Below are 17,834 nucleotides of genomic sequence, written 5' to 3' on the forward strand. Positions count from 1 at the left end.
TTGTGTGGCAGACTGCAAATAGAGATTTTGATGGATTTTGAGGGACACATACAATACTGTGCATGTTTTCACAAGGCCACACTATGATTCCTAATGTAGGATGTGTTTTTTTTAAATTTCTCAAAATGATCGAATCCAACAACTTTACATTACATATTGAAAATAAACATAGAACATAGAAAAGCTCCAGCACAAACAGTCCCTTCTGCCCACAAGTTACGCTGAACAATTTCCTTACCTTCTAGGCTCATCTATAACCCTCTATCTTACTAACCTCCAGGAACCTATCCAAAAGTCTCTTAAAAGACTCAATCGAATCCGCTTCCATCACCACTACCAGCAGCCAATTCCACGTACCCACCACCCTCAGTGAAAAACTCACCCCTAACATCTCCTCTATACCTACTCCCCAGCACCCTAAACCTGTGGCCTCTCGTGACAACCATTTCAGCCCTGGGTAAAAGCCTCTGAGAATCCACTCTATCAATACCTCTCAACATCGGCACGGTAGCACAGTGGTTAGCACTGCTGCTTCACAGCTCCAGGGACCTGGGTTCGATTCCCGGCTTGGGTCACTGTCTGTGTGGAGTTTGCACATTCTCCTCGTGTCTGCGTGGGTTTCCTCCGGGTGCTCCGGTTTCCACCCACAGTCCAAAGATGTGTGGGTTAGGTTGATTGGCCAGGTTTTTAAAAAAAATTGCACCTTAGAGTCCTGAGATGCGTAGGTTAGAGGGATTAGCGGGTAAATATGTGGGGGTAGGGCCTGGGTAGGATTGTGGTCGGTGCAGACTCGATGGGCCGAATGGCCTCCTTCTGCACTGTAGGGTTTCTATAATTTCTATGATCTGGCACCTCTATCAGGTCACCTCTCACCCTTCGCCTCTCCAAGGAGAATAGACCTAGCTCTCTCAACCTATCCTCATAAGGCATCCCACTAATCCCGGCAACATCCTCGTAAATCTCCTCTGCACCCGTTCTAAGGCTTCCACATCCTTTCTGTAATGAGGCGACCAGAACTGGGCACAGTACTCCAGGTGGGGTCTAACCAGGGTCCTATACAGCTGCAGCATTATCTCCCGATTTCTAAACTCAATTCCTCTATTGAAGGCGGCCAGTATTCCATACGCCTTCTTAACCACAGCCTCCACCTGCGACGCTGCTTTGAGCGTCCTATGAACCCGGACCCCAAGATCCCTCTGTTCTTCCACACTGCCAAGCGTCTTACCCTTAATATTATATTCTTCCATCCTATTCGACCTGCCAAAATGAACCACCACACACTTATCTGGGTTGAAGTCCATCTGCCACTTCTCCGTCCAGTCTTGCATCTTATCTATGTCTCGTTGCAACTGCTGACATCCCTCTACGCTATCCACAACACCTCCAACCTGTGTGTCATCAGCAAACTTGCCAATCCATCCTTCCACTTCCTCATCCAGGTCACTTATAAAAATCACAAAGAGCAAGGGTCCCAGAACAGATCACTGGGGCACCCCACTGGTGACCGACCTCCACTCTGAAAAAGACCCATCTACAACTACTTTTTGCCTTCCGTGGGCAAGCCAGTTCTGAATCCACAAAGCAACGTCCCCTTGTATCCCATGCCCCTTCACTTTCTCCATAAGCCTTGCATGGGGCACCTTATCAAAACACCTTACTGAAATCCATATAAACCACATCTACCGCTCTTCTCCCGTCTAAGTGTCTAGTCACATCTTCAAAAAACTCAGAGTCGTAAGGCATGATCTGCCTCGGACAAAGCCGTGCTGGCTACTTCTGATCATACTATTCCTTTCCAAATGTTCATAAATCCTGCCTCAGGATTTTCTCCACCAACTTACCACCTACCACTGAGGTTAGACTCACCGGTCTATAATTTCCTGGGCTATCTCTTCTCCCTTTCTCATAAAGATGTTCTTAAGCCACAAGTTCTTAAATCTTGACTACTGCAGCATTTCAACATGCATTAAGGGCATATTTCATCACTGGTGATTTGATATGTCAAGGATAAATGCTGCAGAAATACAGGAAAATCATTTGTAAAGTTGGTACTGTCACATTACTAAGTACTCAAATTCTCATACATTTTCCTCCATTTCTGAGTTTAATGAATTGTAAATATTATATATTAATCCTCAATTGAAGAAATACCACATGTAGTACAAAATGAGGTACTGGATACAGCAAAGGTTACGTGCCCTGACAAATTCCTAGCTGTAGTCCTGAAAACTACCAGAACTACCTGCACCCCGAGTCAAGATATTCCAGTACAGCTATAACACTAGCATCTGCCTAACAACATAGACAATTGACCAGGTATGTCCTGCTCACAAAAAGCAGGACAAATCCAATCTGGCCAATTACCAGCCCATCAGTCTGCAGTACACTCAACCATCAGCAAATTAATGCAAATTGGTGTCATGGGTTCATCAAACAGGACTTATTCACCAACAACCTTGAGTCGCATCTAGCACCAAGCTGGCTGTAGTTACTGGAGGTCAATCATCTCAGCCCCAGTTCTTCACAACAGAAGTTCCTCAGGGCAGTATCCTGGGCCTAACCACATTTAGCTGTTACAGTAACCTTTTATCCATCGAGAGATCAGGAGTAGAAATGTTTAGACCATAAAACCATAAGACATAGGAGCAGAATTAGGCCACTCGGCCCATCGAGTCTGCTCCACCATTCAATCATGGCTGATATTTTTCTCATCCCCATTCTCCGGCCTTTCCCCCAATAAGACCATAAGACATTTTGCTGATAATTGCACTGTATTCAGTACGTTTACAACTTGTCAGATACTAGCTGCATCCTCATGCAGCAAGATCTGGACAACATTCAGGCTAGGACTGATAAGTGCAAGTAACATCTGCACCTTTTATAATTTTGTAGGCAGACAACAAAGGTACAGCACAGGAACAGGCCCTTCGGCCCTCCAAGTCTGTGCTGATGTTCTTTGTTCATGACACCCTAATTAAACTAAAAAAAATCTGCTCTTACTCGGTGTGTATCCCTCTATTCCCTCCTTATTCATGTACCTCGCCCGATGCCTCTAAAATGTTGCTAATGTGCCTGCTTCCACCACCTCCTCTGGCAGTGTGTTCCAAGCACCCACCACTCCATGTGAAAAACTTCCCCCGCACATCTCCCTTAAAAACTTTCCCCCTCTCACTTTGAACTTGTGCCCCTTTGTAATTGACACTTCCAGGCTGGGCAATAGCCTCTGACTGTCCACCTCTATGCCTCTCAATTTTGTAGACCTCTATCAGGTCTCCGCTCAGACTCCGTCTTTCCAGTGAAAACAATCCTAGTTTATTCAACCTCTCCTTATAGCCAACACTCTCGAGACGAGGCAACATCCTGGTGAACCTTCTTTGCACTCTCTCCAAAGCTTCAATGTCCTTCCGGTAGTGTGGTGACCAAAACTACACGCAATACCCCAAATGCAACCTAACCAAGGTTTTATATAGCTGCAATATGATTTCCCAACTCTGGTACTCAATGCCCCAGCTGATGAAGGAAAGCATGCCATATGTTTTCTTAATCATCTTGGCCACCTGCTTTTAGGGAACTGTGGACCTGCGTGCCCAGATTCCTCTGTATGTTAATGTTCCCAAAGCTTCTGCCATTTACAGCAATAATTCACGTCTAAATTTGATCCTGAAAAATGCACCACCTCACATTTGTTTGAATTAAACTCCATCTGCCATTTCTGTGCCCAAGTCTCCAAACTATATCCTGTTGCATTCTCTGACAATCCCCAGCACTTTCAGCAACTCCATTAATCTTCCTGTCATCTGCAAACTTACTAATCAGACCTCTTACATTTTCCTCCAGATCATTTATATAAAATACAAACAGAGGTCCCAGCACTGATCCCTGTGGAACACCACTGGCTACAGATCTCCATTCTGAAAAACACCCACTGCTACTATCTCTTCAATAACCAAGCCAGTTTTGTTTCCATCTAGCCAGCCCACCCCTACCAGTCTGCCATGTGGGACCTTGTCAAGTGCCTTACTAACATCCATATAAACTACATCCACAGCCCTTCCCTCATCATTTATCTTTGTAATCCTCTTCAAAAAACGCAATCAAGTTGGTGAGACATGACCTTCCCTGTACAAAACCATGCTGCCTGTCACTATCCAGTCCATTTTCTTCCAAACGTGCATTTATCCTGTCCTTCAGTATCTTCTCCAAAAGCTTCCCCACCACTGACATCAGGCTCACCGGACTATAATTTGCTGAACTATACATTGGCTGTTCTCCAGTCCTCTGGAACCTCGCCTGTGGTCAAAGAGGATGTAAAGCTATCTGTTAATGTCCCAGCCATTTCTTCCTTTGCCTCCCACAAAAATCTGGGATAGATTCCATCTGGCCCCGGGGTCTTGTGTACCGTAATGCAGTTCAGGATATCCAACACTTCCTCCTTCGATATATTGACATTCTTGAATGATCACACACCTATCCCTGACCTCAACATCCATTATGTCCTTCTCCTTGGTGAATACCGATACAAAGTACTCATTAAGGATCACACCCACTTCCTGTGGCTTCACACGTAACTTCCCTTCATTGTCCTCGAGTGGGCCTACTCTTCCTCTTGCTACCCACTTGCTCCTAATATATGCATAAAAAGCCTTGGGATTCTCCTTGACACTGTTTGCTAAAGATATTTCATGGCCATCAGGTTGCCCCTCAGCCTCTGTCTTTCCAGTGAAAACAATCTGAGTTCATTCAATCTCTACTCGTACCCAAAATCCTCCAGACTAGGCAACATCCTGGTAAACCTTCTTTGCACCCTCTCCAAAGCATCCTCGTCCTTCTGGTAGTGTGACGTCCAGAATTGCACACAATATTCCAAATGTGGCTGAACTAAAGTTTTATACAGCTGTAACATAACTTGCCAACTTTTATACTCGACACCCCAGCCGATGAAGGCAAGCATGCTGTATGCCTTCTTGAATAACTTTAGCACCTGTGTTGCCACTTTCAGAGATCTGTGCGCCCAGATCACCGTGTATCAATGCTCCTAAGGGTTCTCCCATTTACTGCATAATTCACACCTGAATTTGATATTCCAAAATGCATCACCTTGCATTTGTACAGATTAAACGCCATCTGCCATTTCTCTGCCCAAGTCTATAATCTATCTGTATCGTGCTGTAGCCTTTGACAATCCTCGTCACTATCTGCAACACCGCCAATTTTTGCATCATCCGCAAATTTACTAACCAGGCCACCTACATTTCCTCCAAATCATTTATATATAGATATTACAAACAACAAAGGTCCCAGCCTTGATCCCGGTGGAACACAGGGCAAGTTTTTCAGAGGGTGGTGAATGCTTGGAATGCACTACTGGAGCTGGTGGTGGAAGCAGATTCTATAACAAGAGACAGCTGGATAGATACATGAATAGGCAGGGATTAGAGGGATATGGACCATGTAGGGGCAAGAAAATATTAGATTAGAGGGGGATCTGTGTTGGCACAGACGTAGTGGGCAGAAGTGCCTATTCCTGTGCTGTACTGTTCTTCTTTGTTAAACCCCTAGTTACTGATCTCCATTCTGAAAAGTACTCTTTCTCTGGCTTATGACCAAGCCAGTTCTGTATCCATCTAGTCAGCACACTCCGGATCCAATGACACTTGACCTTTTGTACCAACTGTCATGAGGGACCTTGTCAAATGCCTTACTAAAGTCCATGTAGACAACATCTACAGCCTTTCCCTCGTCAATCAATCATTCTTGTCACCTCAAACAAACATTCAAACAAAATAACCGCGATTATGATAGATGTAAATAATAATTCTCAATGCTCAAACTGATATTCAGCCCTTTTCAAGATACTTTGGGGCTGATTATAAAGCTTAATTTCTTCCAGGACATGAACATCAGGTAAGCACATACTAACAGCACTGGTCGTACCCACAACACATGGACTGTGGCAATTTATGAAGACAGTTCATCACCATCTTCTCAAGTGTAATTAGGGGTACGATAAGTGTTTGTCAAGGCACATGACGACTGGGTGGCCACCATGAAAATAAAAAAAAACAGGGAGACAAAATCAAACTTCTTAGACTGCAATAACCTGTCAAACCTCGCTTTCACGAGAAAACATTTTCACACTGTTTCTAAACATTTGACCTGGCTGCATTATATTGTACTTTTCATTCTAGCAATAATCATTGAAATTTAATCAAATACTCACAGATCATAATGCTGATTCCACTTTGGATCTAGGGTGTTCTTTACTGTGTCCGTAGAATGGCACTGCCCTGACCCATCTACTACCACCTTTGCAAAAGGATCAGGGAGTCCTAAAGGGAAACAAAAACAGTGGGACATCTTGTTCAGTTATAATGCTATCTTTATTTTCTGGCTGAAAAGGATCACTATAAAAGAGACACTTGCGTTTGTTCTTAGAATGTTAAACACTGGAATGATATTTTAACAATATTGTATACAAATTGCACAATTCTTTACAAAGATATTTTCAAAGAAAACAGTCTTCTCCCCTCACCCTCAAATTCACCCTCCTTTCCAAACGGCAGTGGTTATTGCTGCAATAGTCCCAACACACACACACAATTGGCAAAGGTCTGGTAACTACTTCAGTTGGGCAGCAAAGAAAGTCCACCAAATAGAAATCTCAGTAAAACATGAGACTATTAGTGTGCAGTTCATTACCTAATAAAATGCACAAGGAAACCACAGCAGGGCCAGAACAAAGGAAGCAATAATGGTGATGGGATAAAGAGCAAGTCCGAAAGACAAGCACGAGAGAATATCTACATACTACATTTCGAAATGAGGGGACTGAGAGCGAGGAGGTTAGCTCGCAAATAGATAAGGAATGTAGACAGGGTAAGAGGGAGGTTAGACGAGTGATGGAGAAGGGAAGTGCTCAGGCTGAAGGTCTGAGATGTGTCTATTTTAATGCCAGGAGTGTAGTGAATAAAGTGGATGAGCTTAGAGCGTGGATTGCTGCTTCGAATTGTGATGTGGTGGCCATTACGGAGACTTGGATGTCTCAGGGACAGGACTGGGTGCTTCAGGTGCCGGGTTTTAGATGTTTCAGGAAGGACAGGGAGGGAGGCAAGAGAGGGGGGGGAGTGGCACTGTTGATCAGGGATAGTGTCACGGCTGTAGAGAAGGTGGACGCCGTGGAGGGATTGACTACGGAGTCTCTGTGGGTGGAGGTTAGGAACAGGAAGGGGTCGGTAACTTTGCTGGGTGTTTTCTATAGGCCGCCCAATAGTAACAGAGATGTTGAGGAGCAGATGGGGAAACAGATCCTGGAGAGATGTAGGAATAGCAGAGTTGTCGTGATGGGAGATTTTAATTTCCCAAACATAGATTGGAATATCCCTAGGGCTAGGGGTTTGGATGGAGAGGAGTTTGTTAGGTGTGTCCAGGAGAGTTTTCTGACACAGTATGTGGATAAGCCTACTAGAGGAGAGGCTGTACTTGATCTGGTGCTGGCTAATGAACCTGGACAGGTGGAGGATCTCTCGGTGGGTGAGCATCTTGGGGATAGCGATCATAATTCTATCTCCTTCACGATAGCATTGGAAAGAGATAGGATCAGGCAGGCTAGGAAAGTGTTTCTCTGGAGTAAAGGGAAATACAGTGTCATCAGGGAGGAAATTAGACGGGTAAATTGGAAGGAGGCATTCTTGGGGAAAAGTACCGAAGGAAAGTGGAGGATTTTCAAGGAATGTTTGTCTGGAGCTCTGCATGACAACGTTCCGATGAGACAGGGGGGTGTTGGTAGGGTACGGGAACCGTGGTGCACGAAGGTTGTGATGAACCTGGTGAATAAGAAAAGAGAGGCGTACAGAAGGTTCAGAGAGCTAGGAAGTGTTAAGGATTTAGAGGAGTATACGGGATGTAGGAAGGAGCTTAAGAAGGAAATTAGGAGAGCGAGAAGGGGTCATGAGAAGACCTTGGCGGGTAAGATTAAGGAGAATCCCAAGGCTTTCTACAAATATGTCAAGAGTAAAAGGATGAGATGTGAAGGCATAGGACCCTTAAAAGGTGAAGGGGGAAAAGTTTGTGCGGAACCGTTAGAAATGGCGGAGGTGCTTAATGAATACTTTATTCACGGTGGAAAGGGATCTGGGTGGTTGTACTGCTGGTTTGCGGTGGACAGAAAGGATCGAGCATGTGGACATAAAGAAAGAGGATGTGTTGGAACTATTGAATGGCATCAAGGTTGGTAAGTCGCCGGGACCGGATGGGATGTACCCCAGGTTACTGTGGGAGGCGAGGGAGGAGATTGCGGAGCCTTTGGCGATGATCTTTGCATCGTCGATGGAGACGGGAGAGGTTCCGGAGGATTGGAGGATTGCAGATGTGGTCCCTATATTCAAGAAAGGGAACAGGGACAGCCCGGGAAATTACCGACCGGTGAGTCTAACCTCAGTGGTTGGTAAGTTGATGGAGAGGATCCTGAGAGACAGGATTTATGATCATCTAGAGAAGTTTCGTATGATCAAAAGTAGTCAGCACGGCTTTGTCAAGGGCAGGTCGTGCCTTACGAGCCTGGTTGAGTTCTTTGAAAATGTGACCAAACACATTGACGAAGGAAGAGCGGTGGATGTGGTCTATATGGACTTCAGCAAGGGGTTCGATAAGGTCCCCCATGCAAGACTTCTTGAGAAAGTAAGAGGGCATGGGATCCAAGGGGCTGTTGCCTTGTGGATCCAGAACTGGCTTGCCTGCAGAAGGCAGAGAGTGGCTGTGGAGGAGTCTTTCTCTGCATGGAGGTCAGTGACCAGTGGAGTGCCCCAGGGATCTGTTCTGGGACCCTTGCTGTTTGTCATTTTCATAAATGACCTGGATGAGGAAGTGGAGGGATGGGTTGGTAAGTTTGCTGACGACACCAAGGTAGGTGGTGTTGTGGATAGTTTGGAGGGATGTCAGAAGTTGCAGCGAGACATAGATAGAATGCAAGACTGGGCGGAGAAGTGGCAGATGGACTTCAACCCGGATAAGTGTGTGGTGATCCATTTTGGCAGATCCAATGGGATGAAGCAGCAGTATAACATGAAGGGTACCATTCTTAGCAGTGTAGAGGATCAGAAGAACCTTGGGGTCCGGGTCCATAGGACTCTTAAATCAGCCTCGCAGGTGGAGGATGCGGTCAAGAAGGCGTACGGCGTACTGGCCTTCATTAATCGAGGGATTGAGTTTAGGAGTCGGGAGATAATGCTGCAGCTTTATAGGACCCTGGTTAGACCCCACTTGGAGTACTGCGCGCAGTTCTGGTCACCTCATTACAGGAAAGATGTTGAAGCCATTGAAAGGGTGCAGAGGAGATTTACAAGGATGTTGCCTGGATTGGGGGGCATGCCTTATGAGGATAGGTTGAGGGAGCTTGGTCTCTTCTCCCTGGAGAGACGAAGGATGAGAGGTGACCTGATAGAGGTTTACAAGATGTTGAGAGGTCTGGATAGGGTAGACTCTCAGAGGCTATTTCCAAGGGCTGAAATGGTTGCTACGAGAGGACACAGGTTTAAGGTGCTGGGGGGGTAGGTACAGAGGAGATGTCAGGGGTAAGTTTTTCACTCAGAGGGTGGTGGGTGAGTGGAATCGGCTGACGTCGGTGGTGGTGGAGGCAAACTCGTTGGGGTCTTTTAAGAGACTTCTGGATGAGTACATGGGATTTAATGGGATTGAGGGCTATAGATAGGCCTAGAGGTAGGGATATGATCAGCGCAACTTGTGGGCCGAAGGGCCTGTTTGTGCTGTGGCTTTCTATGTTCTATGTTCACTTCAAAGTTTTATAATCCTGCCCTACTTTGACCTCCCCATGCCCTTCATCCTTGAAACATCCACTTCCAAGAGTTAGTATTGTTAGGGCAGTCGTTTCACTCCTAAGATGGGATTCAATCATTTTTCTCAGAAACAGTGAAAGGACCTTTTTAAACCATTAATGCTATAAATATTGAAGCAATAGTCAGCATTTTTAAACCAGTGCATTATGAGACACAGTATGTAACTGATCCAAATTGGAGGTTTATTCTTTCATGAAAACCATTAGGAAGAACTGGAGATGTGTAATGACAACAAGGTTAAAAAAGTAAATGAACAATCTGCAGAACCAAAGGAAAAACTATATCAAAAAATATTTTTTGAAACATATAAAACAATTGCCTTTTTCTGTCAAGTAATACTGTACTAGGATCATGGAATTTGGGCCACATTTTTGCTGTAGTTTTAACAGCACATTGTTCCAAGAGGTATAACATACAACTCACTTTCTCCAATAACAAATAGGGAAGTATTTCTTAGAATACTCTGGATATAGTTAATTACAAAATTGAACTAAAATATGTCAATTAGTAAAGAGGAGCTGAGGAGAAAGTGTCATAGTAATTTAAGAAATAAAAATTAATGTCAGAAAATATTGAGGATATTTAGGAATGCATTGGCCAGAATATTTTACAGTAACTCACATCACTGACATAGGAAGTTAAAGTCACACCCAGCCCTGCATTACTAATCCTGTTGGAAAAAGTTTCCTCCAACTCAAATCTCAAAAAAGTTGTTATTTTGTATGCCTTGCAGGCAGCTTTCCTTCTTGTAAGATGATGATTTGCAGCGCGGTGGTCAACTGTGTTAAGCATTGCCTAATGTGACTCAGAAGCCCCATTTCTGGCATTGTAGTCCCTATCTCATTTGCTGCAAAGAAAGACAGTGGGTTGAGAAGATGCACAATTCTCTGGCCTCTGTTTTCTTTGGGTCCTCTTCTTGCCCAGTGCTACTCACACAGCAGGTAAATGACATGCTTTTCCGTTCCAATTACATTTCAACCAAGGGAGACTGCTACATCTTGGACCAAATCACGTGTGCTTTTCACCTCAGCTGCTTTATTTTTCTCCATTTGAAATCCTACGGTCTCCTTTAATTAAATCAAACTGCAAAATGTGCTTGTCCTTTAATATCTAAATTGCAACATGATATATATTCTGGTCATCGCTACACATCTATATTTTGTGAGTAACACAAATTCTGAACAAAGAGAAATGGTGCTGTTCAATGACCAAAGCCATGACCCACATGTTGATCAAGGTCAATTATCTTCTGCTCTATGTAGTTCACTTTTATGAAGTAAAGGAGCTGGGAATCAATATCACCTCCTCCCACCCCCACACCCCAGATCTCAAAAATATACCAGAGTGCCTTATTCTCTATTAATTTCTCATCTTTTTTCCTATTTGCGTAGGATTTATTTCTTAGCATCTCAGGATCTGCCTTCTCAATACCTTGGATATCAATTCAATCATTACCAAGAAATAAGACTTAAAGATACCCAATGGCCCTGATGTACAATTATGGACATGAACGTAACTGTGCCATACATAACTCCATCAGGTTAGGGCAGCACATTTAATTATGTGCCACTCCATCTATATATCATTCAATCCAATTTATACAGCACTCCTAATTCATTATATTTTTCAAGTCTCCTGTGCCAATATACATTTCCCTTTCCTATTCATTTTGTAATGGCCTGAATTTTATTGTCAGTGGCAAAACAAGGCTACTTGCTGGTGATCTCGAAGGAGGCTTTGCTGAGAGATCTTGCAATTTTTGTGGCAAGAACTCTTATCACGGTTGACTCACAATTGACTGTGGCATAGTTTTATGGGGCCTCCCAGCATGAGTTACAGTGATGTCATCAAGTTGAGTAAACAACCAATCATATTATAAAGTGACAGCCAACATGACTCAGCCAACTAATAATCAAATCACATTTTTTTATACAGAGCACAGAATGAGGCATGGAATGAAGTTAAAACCTAAAATATGAAAAGACTGATTAGGAAAAAGTTGGTTTTAAAGAAAATCTATTAATTAAATCAGGTGCTTAGCAATAGTTATTACTCAGATTGGAGATTAAAAATCTGTACTTAGTCTTATACTGAGGGACAGTGTGTGAGAGAGAGTGTTATAACTGAGTCTTATACTGAGTGACAGTGTGTGTGAGAGAGAGTGTTATAACAGAGTCTTATACTGAGGGACAGTGTGTGTGTGAGAGAGTGTTAGAACTGAGAGTCTTATACTGAGGGACAGTGTGTGAGAGAGAGTGTTATAACTGAGAGTCTCTAGTAAGCAAAGCTTAATTTTTTAATGGGGCGATGAGGGAAAAGGGGAAGATTTTGCTGATCACTGGCTCCGAGGGTGTATGGCTCAGAAACTTTGGCCGGAATTTTACTGGCACACCCGCCCCGGAAATCAGGGCCGGCGAGGCTCGCAGAATGGCCGCGGCGGGATCTTCCGAGCCTCGGGCGGGTGAGGCAGAAAAATTCCAGAGTTTAGGTTACAACTACAGGATGTCCACATTGGTCTGTGCTTGTACTAAATCTTGAAGATGCGGTCAGATTCAAATTTAGTCTACAATATATACTGACTGCTAAAAACCTGGCAAATTCCAGTTGCTAAGCATGCTTAGTAGTGGAATCGAGCTATTGGGGGAGGGGGGGGGGGTGATGCAGGGGGAGAAGAAACATCTGTGTAACAGCTAAAAGTTTAAAAGAAAAGAGAATTATTAACAGTCAGGAAGTTATTCCATGCTATTTAACTGTGCAGTTCGGGAACATTTCTCTTCCTGTATGAGGACTTAATAGCTTACAAACCAGGCTATATTAGGATGTAAAATAAGCTGAAATATAAAAATAGGAAATACTTTGGAGTTTTGGAATTTTATAAGAACAGATTGAAGTGCCAAAACATCTGAAAGACACTTTTCCAGTTTATAGGTAGGAGCTGAAGTCATCCACCTGATTCTCATAAATATCATGATTCCTCCCCAGGACCCCATTTTTGACTCGTACCTCCTCTCCTGATGGTACAGGCTCCCTTCGTGGTGTGGGCTCCATGGGCACTGGTTTCTCACTGTTTGCTGAGGCCCAGCCAACTATTCATAACAGTGACACTAATGGTGAGCATTAACTTTAACTTTTTTCTCTTTAAGAGGTCAACTCAACTGGTCTCCAATATGGTTCATCACTTCCTCACAGACCCCTATTAAAAGCTGTTTTAAATATTGAGTTGGTAGTCATATGCAGGTTCAGCATAAAGACAGCAAAGCTCGAGACAGAAGAGTCAACAGACTTGTCTCGTCAGGCTTTTCTTACATATCTCCAAGCAGACAGAGATGCCTGGGATAAGATCACCTATATACCTCCTTCAGCAATGGAATGGTGTATCTTTACGAGGAGACGCAAGGCTTGAACAGGCAGAAGGGCAGGGGAACAAGATAAAGTGAATAAAAACAGTTCTCGGTAGGGTGTTTGTTTTAAACAATAACCATTAGTTGAGCTAGATTTGCTATTCTTTTCACCACGGTATACTCATTAGCCAGCCTCAATGTTTCGTATCACAAATGCATGTTTTTCTTGTAACTGGGTGCAAGGAATCAAGCAGGTGATACTGAGCATGTTGAAGGCCAACTACTTCCACTTCTGTGATACTTGCACATCTCCATCCCTGCCTCAGCCCATCTGCTGTGGCAAATATAATCCATGCCATGGTCACTTCCTGGCCAACATCCCATCTGCCACCCTCAATTAATGTTTGCCCAAAATTCTGCTGCCGGCATCCTAATTTACTCCATCTCATTCATCCCTCATTCCACGCTCAGCATAAGAGCAAATTACTGCGGATGCTGGAATCTGAAACCAAAAGAGAAAACGCTGGAAAATCTCAGCAGGTCTGGCAGCATCTAAGGAGAACAAAGAGCTAACGTTTCGAGTCCAGATGACCCTTTTAAAGGTCATCTGGACTCAATGTCAGCTCTTTTCTCTCCATGCTCAGCATGTTTAATGTCATGCATGAACAGTGCAACCAACAAAATAAACTAGAAGATTTACTTGATCATAAAGGATCATTTATATTATACATGGGAAAAAAATTGTTTTCATTTTTTCTCATTCTTGCATTCAAATCATAGAATTCCCACAGTGCACATGTCTGCAGCAACTCTCCGACAGAGCATCTTACCCAGGCCCAATCCCCATAACCCCACACATTTAGCCCACTAACCCCTCTAACCTATACACCTTGGGACATTTAGCATGGCCAATCCACCTAACTTGCACATCTTTGGACCCTCAATGGTTTCACTCTTCCCCATTTCTGTAGCTTCACCTAGCCCCACAACTTTCCAAGAATTTTGGGTTCCTTCAACTGACCTCTTTTGCACCCACAATTTTTTCACTCCACCACTGGCAGCCATGCCTTCAGCTGCCTAGATCTTAAATTCTCTCTTCTGCACTAACATTTCCTTTTTGAAAGTCCAAATCATGTCTGAGTACACTCGTGTGATGCACCATGGAACTTTTACCACATTATAGGTGCTTTATAAAAAGCAAGTTGCTGCATTCTCACCAAATGCATGAAAACAATTCCACCATTGAACTCGAGATATATTTCTCTTCAATCATTTGGTGCCAATTCTTTTTACTAATAAAGATTATAGGAATTAAGAACTTCAGTCCTAGCCACGTTGTCATGCATGAGCAGTGCAAACAACCAAATAAACTAGAAGAGAATTTTGTTGGTCATAAAGGAGCATTTTACACCAAATAATGTAAACCCTTTTTATATTTTTTCCACCAAATACACACCAGATGGAATATTTTTAAGAGTAATGTTCTTGTCCTTTAAATATTAAAATGCAAAAACCTAAGTGTGTAACATTGGCTTTAACTTAACTATCGTAGAACTTGAAGTTTTGTACTGAATGATGCTCTAAGAACTCAACAACTTCTAGTAATTATAATTGATAATCGTCATACCAACAAGGAAGATAGGATAGTGCACTCACTGCTAAATTCTTGATCACATCTGTGTTGCACAGCACAGAAAGAGGTGAGATAATCAGGTAAAATTTCCCTATAGGGTCTCAAATGATAAATCCCTAAAGGTTAGTGAGGATGGCAATAACAAGTTATGCTGGTTTGGGAAATGAGATGCTGGTACGAATACTTCATTCCAAAATATGCCACTTGGTTCACTGATTCTGACCTCTATAGAAAATATACTGGTTTATGCCAATTACTTGATGTTGTATGCAACCCAGTTGTAGAGACTAGGTGGGTCCCAAGTTCAAGTCTGGTTTGTGCTGAATTAGCAGCCATTAACTGGCAATGCATTGCTATAACAGGTAATACAATCCCTTGGCTGGGCTGAATAAAGATAAGATATCTCATTATTCTCCAATATCTCCGACTGTGGTGCTTGTATGAATCACTGAATGTAGCAGAGGGCTGGGATGCAATGTGCCCCTACATATCAATAGTCCACTAATACTCATTGTCAAAGTTCATACTTGAATGTCAACTAGACCATGCCAGTGGAGGGCTGCCAGTACCTTTGGAACCATATCACGGTTAGCAAGTCAGGGTCACTAATTGTATGTACTTCAAGAGAGCTATCAGTGGTGGAGAAGGCATAGAACAGTACAGCACAGAACAGAACCGGCCCTCCGGCCCACGATGTTGTGCCGAGCTTTATCTGAAACCAAGATCAAGCTATCCCACTCCCTATCATCCTGGTGTGCTCCATGTGCCTATCCAATAACCGCTTAGATGTTCCTAAAGTTGTCTGACTCCACTATCACTGCAGGCAGACCATTCCACACCCCAACCACTCTCTGCGTAAAGAACCTACCTCTGATATCCTTCCTATATCTCCCACCACGAACCCTATAGTTATGCCCCCTTGTAATAGCTCCATCCACCCGAGGAAATAGTCTTTGAACGTTCACTCTATCTATCCCCTTCATCATTTTATAAACCTCTATTAAGTCTCCCCTCAGCCTCCTCCGCTCCAGAGAGAACAGCCCTAGCTCCCTCAACCTTTCCTCATAAGACCCACCCTCCAAACCAGGCAGCATCCTGGTAAATCTCCTCTGCACTCTTTCCAGCGCTTCCACATCCTCCTTATAGTGAGGTGACCAGAACTGCACACAATATTCCAAATGTGGTCTCACCAAGGTCCTGTACAGTTGCAGCATAACCCCACGGCTCTTAAACTCAAACCCCCTGTTAATAAAAGCTAAAACACTATAGGCCTTCTTCACAGCTCTATCCACTTGAGTGGCAACCTTTAGAGATCTGTGGATATGGACCCCAAGATCTCTCTGTTCCTCCACAGTCTTCAGAACCCTACCTTTGACCCTGTAATCCACATTTAAATTAGTCCTACCAAAATGAATCACCTCACATTTATCAGGGTTAAACTCCATTTGCCATTTTTCAGCCCAGCTTTGCATCCTATCTATGTCTCTTTGCAGCCTACAACAGCCCTCCACCTCATCCACCACTCCACCAATCTTGGTGTCATCAGCAAATTTAAAGGCAGGAGTAAATAAGAGAAGACCAGGATAGGGTAACAAACAGAAATTGAAAAATATAGCTCCAAGCAACTCTAGCGCTAGCATACAGTCTACGCATCCATATTAGTAATGTGAAGTTATTCTGAACGGTTCAGTTGCACCCAAATTGGATTCAGAATTGGCTTGGCCATAGAAGACAGAGTAGCGGTGGAAGGGTATTTTTCTGAGATTTGGCAGAAAACGTAGCAAGTTTGTCGATGATACTAAGATTGGCGGAGTTGCGGATAGTGATGAAGATTGTCAGAGAATACAGCAGGATATAGATAGACTGGAAAATTGGGCAGAGAAATGGCAGACAAATGCGAGGTGATGCATTTTGGTAGATCCAATTCAGGTGGGAGCTATAAAATAAATGGCAGAACAATCAGGAGCATGGACACCCAGAGAGATCTGGGAGTACAGGCCCACAGGTCCTTAAAAATGGCAGCACAGGTGGAAAAGGTGGTGAAGAAAGCAAATGGCATCAAGTATAAAAGTTGGCAAATTATGTGACAGTTTTATAAAACGTTGGTTAGTCCACATTTAGAATACGATGTCCAATTCTGGTCACAACACTACCAGAAGGATGTGGAGGCTTTGGAGAGAATACAGAAAAAGTTTACCAGGATGTTGCCTGGTATTAGCTATGAGGAGAGATTGAATAAACTGGGATTGTTCTCCCTGGAAAGACGGAGACTGAGGGGCGACCTGATAAAAGTTTATAAAATTATGAGAGGTATAGTTAGGGTGAACAGTTGGAAGCTCTTTTTCAGGGCAGAAATGACAATTATAAGTTCAAGATAAGGGGAGGGAAAGGTTCAGTGGAGATGTGTGGGGGGATGTTTTTGTTTTTACACAGAGGGTGGTGGGGGTCTGGAATGCACTGCCAATAAAGGTGGTTGAGACAGTTACGTTAGCCACATTTAAGACTTACCTTGATGGACATATGAACAAACGGGGAATAGAGGGGTATAAAAGGTTGGTCCATTTAGGTAAACGTGACCAGCGCAGGTTTGGAGGGCCGAAGGGCCCATTCCTGTGCTGTACTGTTCTTTGTTGTTCTAAACTCTCATTAGAAATTCTTTGAATACTACTAATTTGAATAAGTTCTTGTAATGCTATAATGTATGAAATCCATTTTATAAATGTCTCATCTTTCATATGCCTGAACATAACTGATGCTCTATATATGATGCCATATATACATCTGCTTTCAGCCAAGCGTTTCTTCCAAATCTACATTCTACTACCTAACAGAATGATAAGTAAAAATGTTAAGGTGCATTATTTCAGTGTTAGTGTTAATAATGCTAAGATAGTCTTGTCTAGTAACATGCAGCTGGAATACTTACGGAAGAAGTCTTTCTTCACCAAATTCTTAGCACATAATACTAGAAATTTAAAAAAAGGAAAAAAAATTACTTGAAGTCCGAAA

The 17,834-nt window shown here is 43.2% G+C and overlaps 1 protein-coding gene across 3 annotated transcripts in view; it reads right to left on the reverse strand.

The window, feature by feature from the left end:
- The window catches only part of smurf2 (SMAD specific E3 ubiquitin protein ligase 2), a 210,842-nt gene that overhangs the window by 89,222 nt on the left and 103,786 nt on the right, over positions 1-17,834 (reverse strand). For 2 of the 3 annotated variants that reach the window (XM_078225768.1, XM_078225766.1), the window contains exons 2-3: positions 17,752-17,790; positions 6,221-6,329 (exon numbers count right to left, since the gene is read on the reverse strand). In XM_078225768.1, coding sequence (XP_078081894.1) covers positions 6,221-6,329; positions 17,752-17,790 — 148 coding nt within the window. The remainder of the gene's footprint in view (positions 1-6,220; positions 6,330-17,751; positions 17,791-17,834) is intronic. The other variant, XM_078225767.1, reaches the window with a different exon arrangement.

Source organism: Mustelus asterias, chromosome 12 (assembly GCF_964213995.1).
Source record: "Mustelus asterias chromosome 12, sMusAst1.hap1.1, whole genome shotgun sequence".
In the NCBI taxonomy this organism is placed as follows: Eukaryota; Metazoa; Chordata; class Chondrichthyes; order Carcharhiniformes; family Triakidae; genus Mustelus; species Mustelus asterias.